At 41.3% G+C, this 18,963-nt stretch overlaps 1 protein-coding gene across 2 annotated transcripts; it reads right to left on the bottom strand.

Moving 5' to 3' along the window:
• Positions 1–2,367: 2,367 nt before the first annotated feature.
• Positions 2,368–18,785, bottom strand: exo1 (exonuclease 1). 2 transcript variants are annotated; one of them, XM_061040849.1, is made up of 14 exons: positions 18,665–18,785; positions 13,683–13,857; positions 13,463–13,582; positions 12,230–12,353; positions 11,874–12,011; positions 11,525–11,737; positions 11,060–11,247; positions 10,821–10,923; positions 10,518–10,734; positions 9,389–9,575; positions 7,275–7,839; positions 7,007–7,096; positions 4,486–4,664; positions 2,368–2,609 (listed from the first exon to the last, which is right to left on the bottom strand). In XM_061040849.1, exons 2-14 carry the CDS (start codon positions 13,841–13,843, stop codon positions 2,498–2,500), a joined length of 2,397 nt encoding a protein of 798 aa, XP_060896832.1. In that variant the 5' UTR covers positions 13,844–13,857; positions 18,665–18,785; the 3' UTR covers positions 2,368–2,497. The 2 variants fall into 2 exon arrangements, with proteins under 2 accessions (XP_060896832.1, XP_060896833.1); XM_061040850.1 differs by having other exon boundaries at positions 13,683–13,873; positions 18,665–18,729.
• Positions 18,786–18,963: the final 178 nt, after the last annotated feature.

Raw genomic sequence — 18,963 nt, 5'->3', positions numbered from 1 at the left:
ATGTACATTAAAGAATAATGATGATAAAATATATGGAAAGTCAACTGAATTTGCTTAGATAGCTTCCAGTCATTCAGTACACTCAAATATGCTTCATATTGAGTTTCTAAGAAGAGGTCTGTGGAGGCAACAAGGTGAGTTTTCACCCCATGTCAGTTTTGTCCAAGTGGGCAAGAAACGGGGTCCCAGATGGCCAAGAATTTCTTCATTGAACTTGTCACCTGTGACCGGTTTTTAAATGCATGTTCCTTTTTCAGTTTCACACCTGCTGACTGTCTACCTGCGGCCTAATGCCCGTCCCAACACTTATCACTCCTATTCTAATTGCAGCCAAACAATTCTAGGTGGAGCTCATCAAGTTGATAACCTCAAATAACTGAGTAGAATCAAAAATGTTTTGATCTGTTCTTGAAGCTTTGAATTACGACCAAAAGAAAGTTAAATCTCCTTGTGAATGTTACTGTTCATTCACTCACTTCTTGTGCCCTGTATTTTTATGTCGTGATCATTTGTTTACAGGCAGAATGCTGAAACAAAATCGTACTCTTAAAGCTCATTTGTCTCTTCACTTGTCCTTAAAAAGTTTGGTGTTGTAGATAGTGTCTTAACTTGAAAGCGTGTCAAGGTTAAGGCAGTCATTGGCCCTTGTGCAATAAATCAGCCCAGCTGAAATTTTGACTGAAGCATGCCAGGTATCCAGATTATCTGAGGTATTCAGCCCCACAGCAACATGCTGGAATGACTAATGTAATAAAACTCACTTTGTAGACATCCGTCTTCTTTGACAACATCTCTACACTACAGCAACCATTACTGAAATAAAAGACAAAGCTTGGTTTATTATAGTGGTCGTAAGGTTATTTGAAATGGTAGGCTAATAAACACGGCTAACACTAGCACAGCAGGTATCTAAAAGACATGTGGACCACAGGAAAGTGAAGCTGGAAAACAATGTAGTTTATTTTATTTATTTATTTTCACAAATGACCGAAGGCCACCTTTAATAACACCACAACTACATTCAGCTGCTCTTCATTAGCTACTCATTATCCATGTATCTATAGTTTATCTGAATCACTTGTACATAGTTATTAGTCGTATTTTTGCTCTGGTTTCACTACGTGTTTAAACAGATCTCACACACACACTCACATTGACAAACATTTTCTGCTCTTGGTTTGTTTGTCATTGTTACTGCTTGTAATTTAATCTTATGTCTTATGTGTTTTTTTTATTTAGTGATATTTTAACATTATTTAGGTTGAGGCTTCAAATAAGCTCCTTCTGCACTGTATCTTGTTAAAATATTTTGTAAATATGTTTTTTTTCCTCTGCACTTTGTCAGTGTCCCCTAGAAAAGCTTGTGTTATAATCACAGACAATATAAAACATGGACACAGTATCAGGGACATCACCCATTGGTTTCTAAAGAGGTATGATGAAACCATATTTTGGTGGTTGTCATATTGAAAACAGTCTCAGGTGCGCCAATGTCCTAGTGTTTGGTTTGTATGCCCCATGTTCAAAGGCTGTCATCCTACAAGCGTGTTGAACAGTCAGAATCGGAGGTGAATATGTCAGTTTTGTTCATCCTGGAGGAAGTTTAATTGTAAAAGAAAAAAGAAATAGCACAGGTCTTTATAAACTGATTCAGGAATATTTAGACACTTTATGTTTAAATGTTTAAATAAAAATAAATTGATCACATATGTAACATTCCTCTCCAAAAATGTATTCTTGTCTGTGTGCAGAATGCTGGTGAACAACAGTTAAACATTAAGTCATATGGAGAAACTAGAATTATAAACAGTAGAACTAAAAGTTATTCTCCATTTCATTGCAATAGCAGCTTTGCTATCAGAGTGGTAGGAGGACTATTTACAGGATTGGAGAGAAGCTGCAAAAAAGTATTAAAGAAAAAAAAAGTATATTTTCATTTTGGAGAGGTAGATAAACAGAAACTACAAACAGATTGCAAAGAAACGACCTGAGGAGATATTTATCTTAATAAAAAACACAAGAACACAATCAATTTGATGTTGGTAAAATGAAAGAACGGATCCTTTCCTGACAAGAAGCGTTCACTCAGGCCGACAGGTGTAAAAACTCAACACTGTTCTGGAGACAGAGGGAAGCTAGCAGTCTTATCTCCACATTCCTCAGCATGCATGCAGGTCGAGCATTTTCAGTAAACACTCAAGTATGCATTGTGCATTTTTACTAGGTGACACATTCTTTGACTGCAGCGTTGAAGCAACAGACAAAAGAAAGAAGATGTGATGCAACCTCACTTTAAATAACTTGAGTTCAGTTCAGAAACTCACAAACAACACAAACAGGATTGGCTCAACTCAGAAGACAAGTATCTTTATTTAAAACAACACATAAAAAAAATACATACACGTTAGCAAGAAATCCTGGACATACATGGTATGTTTAAAAGCTTCAGTCCCACACAGGGCGTACTCAGCACTGTGGGAGACATTCAGAGTATGGATCAGAAGCTGGTTATTACGTTTATGTCCGTCTGAGGGGAGCTGGCCAGCAGGTTATCTTTGACTGGAGACATGGGCTTTCCTTTTGACAAGGGAGTCATCTTTTGAGAATCTCTGAAAAACACAAAAGAGGTGGTGTGATAGCAGTTCTATTACAAACCGTGTCACTGCCAGCAATCACAGCCAGATGTCTGAGGCCTAAACCGATTTCTCCTCCCTGCTTCGACAATGTTTTTTGGTTTTTTTTAAACAATGTGAACAATCCTGTTTCTGCTTCAGCTAAGCTTTTAATTCTTCTGGTGTGATTAACAGGTTGAATAAGAAATGTATTTATTTGTTTCTACCTAAGAGAAAATACTGGAACTGAAAATGTTGGTGACCACCGAAACAACACATCTTGCAGAGGACATAATAGAAATGAGTTAAAAGAAATTATTGGAAAAAAAAAACCAGATGTCTCACTTTGTCAACTGTACAAAAAAGCAAGTCAGCTTTTCTTATAAATCAAAATAGTTGGTCATTTGATTTTGTTCTAGGCCACCTAACAGTTAGAAGGTCAGAGGTCAAACAGTTAATCGGAGCACTTGACCCTGTGCACTTAAAATCTAAACAAAATAAAAGACAAAGGAAATGTCAGAGAGAAGGGCCTTCCAGTATTTAAGGTCTTTAACTGCTCTATAGATCTTTTTTAAATTGATGGTTGAATACTAGATTGAGATTGGGCAATAACAGTGCTGCTGTCACAGATGCAGCTCTACACTGGGTTGCACAAGTTACAGGATCTACTGGATCTACAAAGAGTGAGAAGTGTGAGTCAGAGTCCTGCCAGATGTGTTGTTGTCTGAGCCGTGTTTACATCGTGTTTATATGGACAGGACGGCCTTGTGTGTGTAACATACTCACTGCTTATTTGGATGTCACCTAAGTGTCTTTAGATCACGGTCATTCTGTGTCAATCGATGTGCAATATGAGGCTGAGTTAACCAAAGTGTGCTAACATTAGCATGCTAACACAACAATGCAGGACACAGGCAGTTTAAGCTCGAGCAAAGGACAATTTTGTACACAGCTTGCTCTAATGGTGCTTAATTATGGTGCTTTATAATTCATAACTCCGTCATGTGAACGCGAGTGGAGAGGGGTTGGAGGTGTGTCGCTGGAGGAGAGCAGAGGCTTCAGTATGGAGGAGGTGTGGCCTAACAGCAGTTTGTTTTGGTTTAAATGCTGGTGCTCAAGGGCGATATCTCCTGGATCAAAAAGTCGCACATTCTTCCTTTAAGCTTTACAAACATTTAAAGTGTTGCACCAGATGAGATAATTCCAATTTAGACAGAAGTAACAACTTAAATCTTACACCTTGTAGGTTTAACACCCTCAGGAAAATATGACCCTCTATGATTTGTTTTGAACGGCTGGATAACTTGGAGGATGAGGAGGAGCAGATGTTTTTACCTGCTGCTAAGTGAGTTCTCTGGAATAGAGATTACATCTCTTAGAAATGTATGATGACTTTGTTTTGTACCAATAACAGAGTGCTGTTAAATTACCTAATTAATGATTTCACCAATTGATGTCACTGATGATATTTTATACTAGCTGTAGATTAAAGGTGTTGGCTTTAGTTATCACCTACCGGTAATGGTAAAGCTTTGTCATATTTTCTTCACTGTGTGTCACAGCTGCTTTGAGAATGTGCTTTCACTGATTGGTCAGATTAAGTTTAAATGTCAATTCTGCCACAGTATTTTGGTTTGTTATGCTCCACTAGGTAAGATGACTCTTAAGTCTCTGTGGTGCAACCAACAATGACACCACTTAAGTTACAAACTAACTAATTTCAACGTGGGAACCTGAGTCACTATCCTGTCATTTCAATCCACAGAGAACAGAAATGTATACATGTGACACTATACCACTGCAATCAAAGGGATTAGAATTACATTCAAATATTGTATCATTTACAAAGTAGCTCAAGTACTTTTCTTTTTACTTTTTGAAGCTGAAATTCTTCCACAGGCTGCTGATTGTGGCCTGGACACCAGGGCTGTTCTCGTTGTTGGTGGAGGAGTTTTTCTTCTTCCTCAGACCGCTGGCCCTGGCTGGGCCCAACATCCCCACTTTGGCTGCTTGACCCTGGCTGCTGGACTTTGGTTTGGACAGACCTGAAACCTGGAAAGAGAAAGAACATGTATAAAAGAGATTTAAACACTGAAGACAGTGAACACCTGCTGCTATTAAAAGTGGCAAGATATTTTATTATTTATTATTATTATGAAGCATTAAATATCCCATGCTGTCAAGAACTAAACTAAAGGAAATTATCTAGGGTGTTTGTGGCTCTTCAAGACAGACAGACAACAGCCTGCTCTACTCACTCAAAAAACAACCTGGGATGCCTTGCTTCATTTAAAACAGGAATATTGAACTAACAGCCTGTGGGACTGACACGTTTTTCATCTTTCCATGACCCATGCGATGCTGCCTGCATCAGGCTGAAGTGTTTACAAGATGAACGTCCAGTGTTCCCCACACAGACTGTTAACAGGTGCTCAAGTATATTTGGCGTCCCAATTTAGCATTTAATTATTATTTCTGCACAGTTGCACATATCACATCTGCTAAATGAAAGGTGTGTGTACTTCATGTTCAACATTGTCACAGCTCATACAAGAAAACGATTGCAGTAAACGTGTTATCACAAAATGATTTCTGTTTTGTCTTTGTAATTAATGAATGAAGCAATCTTTATTTATATAGCGCCAATTCATAACAAACGTTATCTCAAGTCACTTTTTTAAAATAGCCGTACTCTTTGCTGTATTATTTTCAAAGACCTAACATGAATCCATGATGCAACATTTGTCAAAGTTACAGTGGCAATGAAAAAACGTCCTTTAAACACGCAGAAACCTCGAGCAGAAGCAGACTCATGATGAGCAGACATGTGTCGGGGTTGTGAGGGGATAGAGGGAGATGCAGAAAGATGCAGACAGATAGAGATGAAGAAAATGCTGATGACTTAGTTGGAGGTAACAATAACTGTTGTTGAAACAATGCAGCATTTTTTATAGAACAGACTTTTTTTTAAAAGTCAGATTTTTTTAAAAAGCACGTTCTAAATAAATAAATAGATATAAACAAATAAATAAACAAATAGGGACTCTAGGTTTATGTGAATGTGTATAACTATTGGCATTGTAGCAATGAGTATATAGAGGATGCTGTACACTACTTGAGATGCATTGTGGTTATAATCACGACTGACTGAGGAGTAAATCATGCATAAATATCATGCACAATATAAACAACTGAGAAAATAATGAGTAAACAGTAGAGTTCATGCCACAGATACTTTGACATCGTGGGAGTGTTAGAGTCAAAGAGACTTGTAGTAGTTAGACTACAGTTAGGCTAGTAGTTAGACCTTCACACATGTCACATGTAGTGACGACCGGACAAAGAAGGAGGCATGTTGGAGAGGAAGTGATGAACAGCTCACAGATGTCACTGTTATTTTGATGATTGTGTATAAAAGCAGACACATGAAAAACTGGAGCACACTCTGTGTCAGATGGATGTTGACAGTTCACTTCTAATTTAAACTCAAATTCCATCTGCAATATGGTGTGTTCAACCTGAAAAATGTCAATCTCTTGTTTGTTGTCGCTTTTCCTCCAGTTTCATGTTTGTGTTACAGAAATGACCACAACATTATTTTATAAAAGGCCTCTTTTTTGGGGGACCAAATCGAAAAACGACCAAATCCCTGACACAAAATCTGTGATCTGAGCTGTGAGATTTGTGATCTCTAAACGCCACCTAATCAAAATCAGGCCTTTTACAGTCAGGCTCAGCAGAATTCAAACCCCAGTTGTGTTTTAGGTGATTCAATGAAACCTGCTGTTGAATGAGACAGTGGCTGAAAGAGTTGGGTGGGGCCAGCTGGTGTGTGGTGTCGAGAGATGGCAAACAGATGTGTGGTGTGTGGGGAGAAGTGGAGCAATCAGAGCTGATCAAAGTTTGATGAGGAAAACACACAAAAACTAGATGATAAAGTAGGAGTAATAGTGTGATATAAAAATACTGTGATTTTAAAAAAAGTGTCTTCTAGGGGCAGCGGATAGCCTAGCGGTTAGGTTGCACGTCCCATGTATAGAGGCTACAGTCCTCACTGCAGCAGCTGTGGGTTTGAATCCTACCTCGGCCTTTTGCTGCATGTCATCCCCAGCTCTCTCCTCCCTACATTCCCTGTCTCATCTAACAAAGGCAAAAGACCCAAAACAATATTTAAGGTTAATGTCAGTTAATATTTATTAATTTTATTTTTGTTAACTTTATTTTCTTCATCTTTTAACATTTTACTTCAAGTGTTGGAGCTTTGTAGTCGTTAATTGACTAAATGTTCTGAGTGGCTTGTGTGTGGTTTTTCATTGTGGCACTCTCTTGCCATTGAAATTGAATATACCTACATTAAAAAGCAGAATTAAAACGCTGCAAAGGAAACATCTCACCTTTGATCTCATCATGCTGGGTGTCATTTCTGCTACTGGTGAGTGTGTGGGACTTTGTTCACTCTCTGAATCTTTGCTTGAATTCATATCCTGGGGAAGGACATGAGAGACACATAAAAGATCAAAAAGCCATATAACCAGAAATAGCTCTCATCACACCTACTAGTGATCCAGGAAACTCTGATGATGATGTATGTGTGACGGGCAACCCAACCACAAGATGTGCAGAGAACAATATGAGGGCGTTGGAGATCAGTAAAGAACCTACACATGCAGCATCCTCCTGGTGGGAGGTGGGGAAGCTGTAGGTGGGGAAGCTGTAGGTGGGGACCTCCTCTTTGGGACAGGAAGTGATGTGAGGCTGGGACTGTGAGAAGTATGCACTGTCCTGGGAAGGGGGGGAGTCTGTGAGGTCATCATTGTTCTTTTGGTTTTCCTCAGTGGATGACAGACGCAGTGGTGGATCTGCAGTAGATCTGCATGTCTTTGTGGACGACATAAAAGCCTCTTTTTTATACTGAAACTGCTGCAGGGCACCCAGACCTGAGGTGGACTTAGGTGTTCTTGAGCTTTCTGTCAAGGGGGAGCTGCTTGTCCAGTTAAACAACCTGAGGCCCTGACTGGCTGAACTGGGAGACGTGGTGTTTGGTGACTGAGGGGGACTGGGGGTGTCAACAGATGAAACATCAGGGGCATCGCTATCATCGGCCTTGGTGCCGGGAGACTCGTCCTGAGCAGGACTCAAAGATCTGGGCTCCATATCCTGATGTGAATCCTGCTGAGTGGACTTCTTAGTGCTCACACAGTCTGCTGAAGTCGAACTGCTGAAGAATCTACAAGTTGTAATAAATAAACACATTAGAACACAGCATTAACCTTATTGTGTTCTACAGGTGCTGGACTATTACAAAAAAAAGCTAATACAAAAAATATACCAAAATAAGGATGCAATGATACACTAAACTCATGCAAGAAATGAGATTGGAGTAAATTTACGATTACTTTCATTCAACTGTCTGGAAAAATGCCAAAGCATCTTCCTCCTTCTCCAATAGCAGTTCCACTTAATTTATTTTGATCTTGTATGGTTACTCATTAAATATTGCATCTCTTTTTCTTATTAAAAGCCACACATGATGTATTTTTTGTCACCTAATATAAGTTCTTATTTAATTTCTGAAAAGGTATATGACTGAATTAAAACTAGCTCCAACGTGTTCATCATCAGCTCGTTTCCTTAAAATGAAGCTGCACATATTCAAAGTTTGATCCAAAGGCAACTGGACTTGTTGAAGATCTTGAAGACGATGTATAATGGCAGCGATGGCATTAGAGGGAGAGAAGATCTCTAAAGCCTCAAACAGAGGAGGCTACTGAGGATTATTAATTATGTTGTACCATGTGCTGGATTTTGGTTTAGCCGTTTAGATATAGTATTTTGGCAGCATCAAGAGTACTCACTAGAACACAACACACGTCTTCAAAATATTTACATCATGTTTATTTTTCACACTCGCTGCGCCAGGCTCGCTGCTTCTATCTGATTCCAGTCTTTTTGCTAAACTAGGCAAACCATGTCTTGACTTCACCTCATGACTAAAGCTTTATTTAACTTTTTATAGATGTTTTTTATTTGATTATTTCAAAACGTTTTATTTAGTTTTCCTCTATTACTGTCCTTTATTTTCTCTGTACCTTGTCCTTGCAGCTTATTTCTTCCTGCTCTAAATTAAAGGCAGGGTTGGTAATTTTCAAACACAAGCATGATTTTGAAATTAGCATTCCCTCAGTGCTATAAAAAAAGATATTTCTTGAATCAAAATGATTTCACCTACCGCAACTGCTGCATCACATTTTCACTCTTTTTTGGGGAGGAGTATTTATAATGAGCGGTAGTTACAGAATCTTATTTTGACTCGTGCTGTCCTTATTGAAAGCATTAAATGAACAATACATTTCTACTTTTTTTTAATCAAAGTGTAGTTACAAACTGTCAGCTTTTTTTAATTACAGAATCTTCAATAATCTGCGGATGGACTCCAGATTCTGCATCATGCATCGTGTCATTTCCCTCCCGAATCAAACAAGTTATCATTGTGATACTTTATTTTCCCTTTTGTTCTGTCTGCCTTATTATGAAATAAAAAAAATTATCCTGAGCTTATTTAAATAAACCAAAATTGGAATCTACAACAATTCAGTCAGATAATAACTGAATGTACTCTTAGACATTAAGGTCTGTGAGTTTGTTAAACATTGTACGGTAAATGTTTGTGTTGTTTGCTTGACAGTGCTTCATAATGAACATTTGTCTCCAGATTTGACAAAAACGTGTCTGATAAGAAGCTGACGAGCAGAAGAGACTGATTTCTGTGATGTCACCTGCTGCATGTGCCGTCTCCATCCTCCTCAGTTTCCTGGTTTCTCCTCTGCAGCAGGGTGGCAAAGCGGTTGCGTGGACGTGGCTGACTGGTCGATGTCGGCTTGTCTAGCTGCTTTTCTGACCTGGATCTCTTGGGACTGAAGGCAGAGTACTGCTGAAGCACATCCTGGTCTGATATACCAGAGTCTATGGATGACAAACAGAAAGGACGCTCTGATTGATATTAAAGCCTGCTATCACTGCTTTGAACTTTATTTTTCATTCGGCTTGGTGATATAATAAATATTGATTTGTAGTGACTCATTAAAGGACCAGATAAAGTACCTGAGGAGGATCTGTTTCTTCTACAGAAGAGGACATGATGTTTAAAACCTTCTGATGTGTTTACCTGTTTCGCTTCAAATCTAACACCAATTCTTTCTTCTTCAAAACTGAAGCTGCAGCACAGTTTAAATCTAGTTAATCTTTGTCATCGATTTTTCCCCAATGAGGGAAACAATGTGCAAGAAAAGTATTGATGTTTTCTCTGGGTATGAAATGTAGATTCTCTTCAAGATGCTACTCCTTTAACGGGAGACATGGCAGGCAGATCAAAGACATTTTTTAATAGTCTCCAAAAAAAGACCAAAACGGCTGCAGTTGACTTTAGGATATATTTCTTATATTGCATGAAACCTAAAAAAAAAAGAATTATATGCAGTCATAAAGTCACTCTGTTCTTTTGAAAGTCCACATTAAGTCCATCTTATTTTATCTATTCTTCTAAACTTTTCTATATGTCCTCTGCCTTTCTGGTCCCTTGATTTTGTTTTATGCAGACTACATGTTTTTCAAACTAATTACAACTACCGGTACACTTCACTAAAACTGTAAATACTTAACTAAATAAATAACTTTATACTGCATCTTTTCAAGATGAGAAACTGAAAAAAAAAAAAAAAAAAAGAAACAAACACTCATACACAGGGAGATCTCTAAATCTAGATTTGGAAACCTTGTTAGTAAACAGTTCCATAGCACAACCCTTTCTTATCATGAGGTCTGTGCAGTGGAGGATCTGTTTACTGACAGGGTAACATAGATTAATTTGTAGAGAAGAGATCCAAACGTTGTATGTAAACAGCGCACCTTCCCGTGGTCTCTTCACCTGCAGCTCTCTGCAGGGCAGCCTCAGACCGTCCAGGCTGACAACTCTCTCCTTCCCCCTGGTGGAGGGAGGCGTGTCAGGGGAGGCAGCAGCAGACTGTGGTGGGGCAGCAGATCCAGGCTTGAAGCCTTTGCTCCAGATACTTGACCCGGTGGAAGCTGGTGATCTGTTCCAGCTGTGACTACGGGGCTTAGAAGCCTGAAACAACATTTTTAAAGTTTTTCATCTAAAATTTGACACTCGACTTTGCTCATCAGAACTCTGTTAATCTTTTGATCAGATACCTGTTGCATAGGTTTGTCTGGGTTGAAGTCGTCTATTTTCTTCAATGTGTTGATGTCAACGTTGCCCATGGCCATCAGCAAGCCTTTTTCATCTCCTAGGTTACTGAATTTAATAAACTCAAGGATGAAATAGTGTGCAAGTCATTAAGAGGAACTTCTTCAACATAAATCAGCAAGGGTGACACTTCATGTTTACAAAGGTGACACTTTGACAGGTGTGTTTCAGGACAGGAGGATACACTCCAGCGTAGCTGAGGGTTGCTGGGTCGATGTGCTCTGGGTACGGGTTTAGGGGGATGACTTTCCTCCCGACTGGATCAAACACCAGCTGGTAGAGGAAGGTGTTGTTGGCTCTGATGAATCCCTCAATGTACTCGTGAGGGACAACAAGACTCATCTTCAGGTACTGGCCCATCTTTCTGATCACCTGACGGGACAACAAGTGTATCTTGTCAAAAAATACTAGTGATTGTGTCAAAAAAAGTTTGTACTTGTTATGAACTGTGTGTATTTTAATTGATTACCTACACTAAACATAACACTTTGGTTTGTTTTCCTGCATGAAGCCCTATTCGAACAAGACTGCTCTAGCATGAGGATCTCTAAAAATTACAAATAACTGTGGAGCTCATCAAGGGGCAGCTGTGACTCAGTGGTAAAAATTGGTTGTCTCTCAGGCTCACACATCAACCTAACAGTCTCACCTTGAGGATATCAGGGTCTTTGGCCAGCCGCAGCAGCTTGCAGGCCTTGCCCAGGCCGATGCCGTGCAGTGAGGCCAGATAATCGCAGCCAGAGAGGATGCACATGTGACGAAACTTCTCTTCTGTGAAAACGTTCCCCAAAGGGCGGCAGCGGCCCAGGTTACCTTGGTCTATCTCCAGGCCGTTACCCTCCTTGTCCATTTTGAGGATTACCTACAAGGTTGTAACAAAAGAGTGTAGAACATTCAAATGGGTTTAAAAACATGACTAACCATCTTCATAGAACGATCAGGGCTCCTGCAGGTGTTATACATGTACGCAGGTGGACAGGAAAGTTTTGACTTGGTACCTTTTTGCAGCCAAAAGCCAGCAGGTCAGAGTCTTCTGTGATGACAGCCTGGGCCAGACCGGACTTAGTGAGGTAAGCTAACTGGGCATCCGCTTCATATGGAGCCACGACGCAGTCCACCCCTCGTGCCCTGGCAACCTGGCTCAATATAATACATGAATTACTGAAACACAAAACATTTTCACCAGCACTCTAGAATGTAATCAGAAATAAACTAACACAGAACAAACAGAGCAACATGATCTGTGTTTTTAAATTGAAAGCGTATTATTCATTGTGTACAATGGTTACTCTTTGGGAGCAGCCTCAGAATTAAGGCTCTCATATACATCTGGCAGGAGAAAATAAGTCTTTACCTTTATTAGGTTATGAGCCATGGCTGGGGTGATGTTAACACAGCGGGTAAAACAGTCTCTGGCCTCAGACAGTTTTCCTTCCCGCAGCAGCTGTCGGCCTTTCTGAAGGTTGGTTTCTCTGCGTCTGTAGAGCACATAAAAGAAACCACGATTAGATTCATTAAAAATTATCATTAGAAGATAAGCTAAAGTCCCATTTTAAAACAAAGTGAGAAACAAAACGGAGGCTCATAACTGTTCAAAATAAAAACAGGAAGGTCACAGATACAGCTCAGCCTCCTTGCTGATGATAGCAAGCTCTGTTGTCTTCTGTCTACAGGTGGATGCATTCCTGTTTGCACCTTCACACATAAACAGTGAGTCAATGTTGCTGTTTTGGAATGCAGTCCTTCAGAGGAACAAAGCTTTGTCTGAGCCTGTTTGTTACTGAGAAACACTGGATTGTTGTGTTTGGCACAGTGTCATTATCTCTGTGGGAGATAAGGTAACATTAATTAATTCTGTTATTCTGCACAGAGATTTGTTTTCCTGTTTGAGTGATCTTGTAGTCAATAATTGCTTTACCCTCTTGTTATCCCAACTTCAGTCTTAGTATTGTTGTGTCCAGGAATTGTGTCCTTGAATGAGACATCATTCCTGATACGTTGTGTGAAACTCAATCTCACTGGCACTCATTCGACATTCACCCACATCTTCCAACACGTTACTTCAGATAGCAGCTGAAAACAGGTGATGCTACTTATATTACAACTCAATCCTTTATAGTATCTTCTCTCCAAAATGTCAGATAAACATGTCTAGCACAGTTTCCCTGGCAACGCTATGAAATTCTCTGTAATATCAAACCTACAGTTCAAAAGAGATTTTTTGAATGCATGCAGGAAAAAAGGTCCGTTTGAGGAGTGAAATCAGACGCTGCTATAATGACAAACCGGCCAGCGTGAAGCCTCTGTGTAACTTTTATCTGTCATGAGTGTTTATGCGTGAAATGCAAATGTAATCAAGCTCTGGAGCAGCAACTGCATGTCACCAAAGCACTGATCACAGTTTGTCACAGCCTGATGAAGGTGCAGACTGCTTCTTTGGAGGAAAATGTCTGAAAGACAAACCTGTTTTTATTTTATTGTATCATAGACGTCCCTGTAAAGCATTTGGGAACTTGTGAGGTCGTAGACAATATGCTGTTATGGATGCTGCGTATCATATACAATCAAGGTCAAGGTAAATACTCACTCTCTGCGCGATTTTTCCACTTCATGTTTGGAAGGTAAATTACGTCCATCAAACACCAATATGGGTTTGACACTGAAGTTCAACAGCATGTCCACAAATTTCATGCAGTACCACACGTACCTAGGATGGGACGAATTAAAATGTCAATATAAATATTGAACTTTCAATCAAAGAAACTTATTTAAACATATTTATTTTTTTGAAAACCATAAATGCTTACTGGTCAGTTGGTTCTCCTTTAGCGAGCTTCTCAGCACATGAAAATGCTCCTTTATGCAGCCAGCAGTACGTGTCCACAGCCACAGTCTGGCCTTTGTATTTCTTTACACTGATGGGCTCTCCTGCATCTTTGATGAACTGCAGCAGTCCAGTGATTCCCATTTTGAGCAGCTGATCTGAGTCACACAGATTCTTTAACTGTACAAAAAAAAAAAAAAAAAAAACAGGAAAATACTCATTAAAGCAATCGGCCATCCTTGAAACTCATTGCTATGACTTGTTAAATATTTTGACAGAGTAAATCAAATAATTCTTTCTGGTGTTATGCCCTTCTGAGCAAACAATGAGATCCATGTTTGAGTCACTACTTTTGAAATAAGACACTCTGTCTCTTCAAATAGATTGGACACCTTCCTTTAAAACTGCTAAAGTCACAAAATGACTAAAGGATCTTCATTACTACACATGCTATGCAGTAGAGATTATAGAGTTTGTTTGGACCCAAGGCAAAAATCACAAGGGGCCCCTTGAAACAGTGTTCATCCCTATTATGTTATAAATAACACGAAAACAACATTTTTAGTGGAAGTTAGGTTTCCTGCTGTAATTTCAAACTTTGCACATTTAAAGTCACTGCTGTGGTTTAAAGATTATCAACCCTTGGGGGCCCCCTATTGGCCTGGTGCATCATTTCTATTGATAATAAACTTGTCATCTGTCATCTTATGGTGCTTCCTCTTTCTGATATAGAAGGTAATGTAAGCCTTTTATGACTTTGCATCCCTTGTTCTCTTGACTTAATCGTCACTTATTTGACCATCTTCATTTTCCTCTCTCCTTACCCCACATCTTTGGATTGTGTTGGTTTAATTGATTACTTCTAATCTTCTGCTACTTCTGCAAATGTTGATGCCAATAAAACTGAAGAACTATATATTTTTTTATGATAACTGACTATTTTATATAGTATGCATTTGTTAGACTGGAAACAGTTTTCAATACTGATTTGAATAACGACTGGTTTAAGCATTGTTATAATGCTAAGAAGGGTAACATATGCTGGATAAATACTTATTAATCTTTACTTGAATATATGTTCATATATCTTTCATTAAACTGACCTATTGGTTGAGTTGACAATCTAACAGATACGCTGAGCATCTTTTGATCTGTCTGATTTTCCTCAGCATCATTAAAGTCTCTATCCATCTGTCTGTCTATATCTCTTTTGCACACACAAGCTCTTTGCGTGAAGATGTGCAGACTACTCTTCCACCTGGATTGCTAACATGGGCCAAGATCTGGTCTTACAGCTTTCTACCTGACCCTGTATGTAGACTATAATATCAGATAGCCACGCTGCTGCAAACTAAACATCAAGTAAACTGGTTTCAGGTTTACGTCAACAAATACAGAAGAAAAGGCTTAGGGTAACTAATGCTAGCTAACACAATACAAAAGTCGCATTTGAGATTTCTGGTGAATGAAGACTTGCTTGGCCATCAACAGTCGGCAGAATTTAACGCTAAACAAAAGTATAAGAAAAATAAATGTGGTCAGGTCAGTTATACAGTAGGAGCTGTGTCTGTTTGTCCATAAACAAGGTGACGTTCATTTGGATGTTTGTGAAAAGCACTAGTAATCTCTACATACAATACAGACAGTATACGATGATATGATGATAATATTGTTTTTTTTTTTTAATACAGTGCAGAAAGTTCATCTGGGAACAAACTTTTTATCAACCATCGTGAGAAGACAGACAAACATCCCAGTGGACAGACACACATCCCAGTGGACATACACACATCCCAGTGGACAGACACACATCCCAGTGGACAGACACACATCCCAGTGGACAGACAAACATCCCAGTAGACATACACAGATCCCAGTGGACATACACAGATCCCAGTGGACAGAAAAACATCCCAGTGGACAGACACACATCCCAGTGGACAGACAAACATCCCAGTGGACAGACACACATCCCAGTGGACGGACACACATCCCAGTGGACAGACAAACATCCCAGTGGACATACACACATCCCAGTGGACAGACAAACATCCCAGTGGACGGACACACATCCCAGTGGACGGACACACATCCCAGTGGACAGACAAACATCCCAGTGGACATACACACATCCCAGTGGACATACACACATCCCAGTGGACATACACACATCCCAGTGGACGGACAAACATCCCAGTGGACGGACACAGATCCCAGTGGACAGACACAGATCCCAGTGGACAGACACACATCCCAGTGGACAGACACACATCCCAGTGGACAGACACACATCCCAGTGGACATACACAGATCCCAGTGGACAGACAAACATCCCAGTGGACAGACACACATCCCAGTGGACAGACACACATCCCAGTAGAGACAAACATCCCAGTGGACAGACACAGATCCCAGTGGACAGACAAACATCCCAGTGGACAGACACACATCCCAGTGGACAGACACACATCCCACTGGACAGACAAACATCCCAGTGGACATAAAAACATCCCAGTGGACAGACACACATCCCAGTGGACAGACAAACATCCCAGTGGACAGACAAACATCCCAGTGGACAGACACACATCCCAGTGGACAGACACACATCCCAGTGGACAGACAAACATCCCAGTAGACATACACAGATCCCAGTGGACATACACAGATCCCAGTGGACAGAAAAACATCCCAGTGGACAGACACACATCCCAGTGGACAGACACACATCCCAGTGGACAGACACACATCCCACTGGACAGACAAACATCCCACTGGACAGACAAACATCCCAGTGGACAGACAAACATCCCAGTGGACAGACAAACATCCCACTGGACAGACAAACATCCCAGTGGACAGACAAACATCCCACTGGACAGACACACATCCCAGTGGACAGACAAACATCCCACTGGACAGACAAACATCCCAGTGGACAGACAAACATCCCAGTGGACAGACAAACATCCCAGTGGACAGACAAACATCCCAGTGGACAGACACACATCCCAGTGGACAGACAAACATCCCAGTGGACAGACAAACATCCCACTGGACAGACAAACATCCCAGTGGACAGACACACATCCCACTGGACAGACAAACATCCCAGTGGACAGACAAACATCCCAGTGGACAGACACACATCCCACTGGACAGACAAACATCCCAGTGGACAGACACACATCCCACTGGACAGACAAACATCCCAGTGGACAGACAAACATCCCAGTGGACAGACACACATCCCACTGGACAGACAAACATCCCAGTGGACAGACAAACATCCCAGTGGACAGACAAACATCCCACTGGACAGATAAACATCCCAGTGGACAGACAAACATCCCACTGGACAGACAAACATCCCAGTGGACAGACAAACATCCCAGTGGACAGACAAACATCCCAGTGGACAGACAAACATCCCAGTGGACAGACACACATCCCACTGGACATACACACATCCCAGTGGACAGACAAACATCCCAGTGGACAGACACACATCCCAGTGGACAGACACACATCCCAGTGGACATACACACATCCCAGTGGACAGACAAACATCCCACTGGACAGACAAACATCCCAGTGGACAGACAAACATCCCAGTGGACATACACACATCCCAGTGGACAGACACACATCCCAGTGGACAGACAAACATCCCAGTGGACAGACACACATCCCAGTGGACAGACACACATCCCAGTGGACAGACACACATCCCAGTGGACAGACACACATCCCAGTGGACAGACAAACATCCCAGTGGACAGACACACATCCCAGTGGACAGACACACATCCCAGTGGACATACACACATCCCAGTGGACATACACACATCCCAGTGGACAGACAAACATCCCAGTGGACAGACACACATCCCAGTGGACAGACACACATCCCAGTGGACAGACACACATCCCAGTGGACAGACAAACATCCCAGTGGACAGACACACATCCCAGTGGACAGACAAACATCCCAGTGGACAGACACACATCCCAGTGGACAGACAAACATCCCAGTGGACAGACACACATCCCAGTGGACAGACAAACATCCCAGTGGACAGACACACATCCCAGTGGACAGACAAACATCCCAGTGGACAGACACACATCCCAGTGGACATACACACATCCCAGTGGACAGACAAACATCCCAGTGGACAGACAAACATCCCACTGGACAGACAAACATCCCAGTGGACAGACAAACATCCCACTGGACAGACAAACATCCCAGTGGACAGACACACATCCCAGTGGACAGACACACATCCCAGTGGACAGACAAACATCCCAGTGGACAGACACACATCCCAGTGGACATACACACATCCCAGTGGACAGACAAACATCCCACTGGACAGACAAACATCCCACTGGACAGACACACATCCCAGTGGACAGACAAACATCCCAGTGGACAGACACACATCCCAGTGGACAGACAAACATCCCAGTGGACAGACACACATCCCAGTGGACAGACACACATCCCAGTGGACAGACAAACATCCCAGTGGACAGACACACATCCCAGTGGACATACACACATCCCAGTGGACAGACAAACATCCCAGTGGACAGACAAACATCCCACTGGACAGACAAACATCCCAGTGGACAGACAAACATCCCACTGGACAGACAAACATCCCAGTGGACAGACACACATCCCAGTGGACAGACACACATCCCAGTGGACAGACAAACATCCCAGTGGACAGACACACATCCCAGTGGACATACACACATCCCAGTGGACAGACAAACATCCCACTGGACAGACAAACATCCCACTGGACAGACACACATCCCAGTGGACACTTTCCTCACTAACATAACGCTTACTAACGGTGGCTGCAGCCGTTGTTCGTGTGTGTGTAAAAGATAAACACACTGGTCGAGACAGAAAAACAGAACGATACAAAATGTATGTTTTACACTTACTTATTTCCTGAAGCTTTCATCCACAGCCTAGCAGCTTGTCAGTGTAGCAGCCGAAGCGAGTTTGGTTTTAGCGGCAAAAGACGTGATTCAGTATGAGCTGCTGTGATTGGCCAGCTGGATCGAGAGAGGGCGGAGTTTCCGGAAGAACAGAGGGAGCGCTCCAAAACTCATTCTGGACATCCCGTTCACATGTTTACGTTGCTGCTGTTAATGACTCTTTGTCTTCTCTGTCAACTACTTTTTAACTACTACTAATCTCCTACATACGATGCTGCTGAGTAGCTGACCGCTGGTGGAGT

Source organism: Labrus mixtus, chromosome 6, assembly GCF_963584025.1.
Source record: "Labrus mixtus chromosome 6, fLabMix1.1, whole genome shotgun sequence".
NCBI lineage: Eukaryota > Metazoa > Chordata > Actinopteri > Labriformes > Labridae > Labrus > Labrus mixtus.
This window is presented reverse-complemented; position numbering and strand designations above follow the sequence as displayed.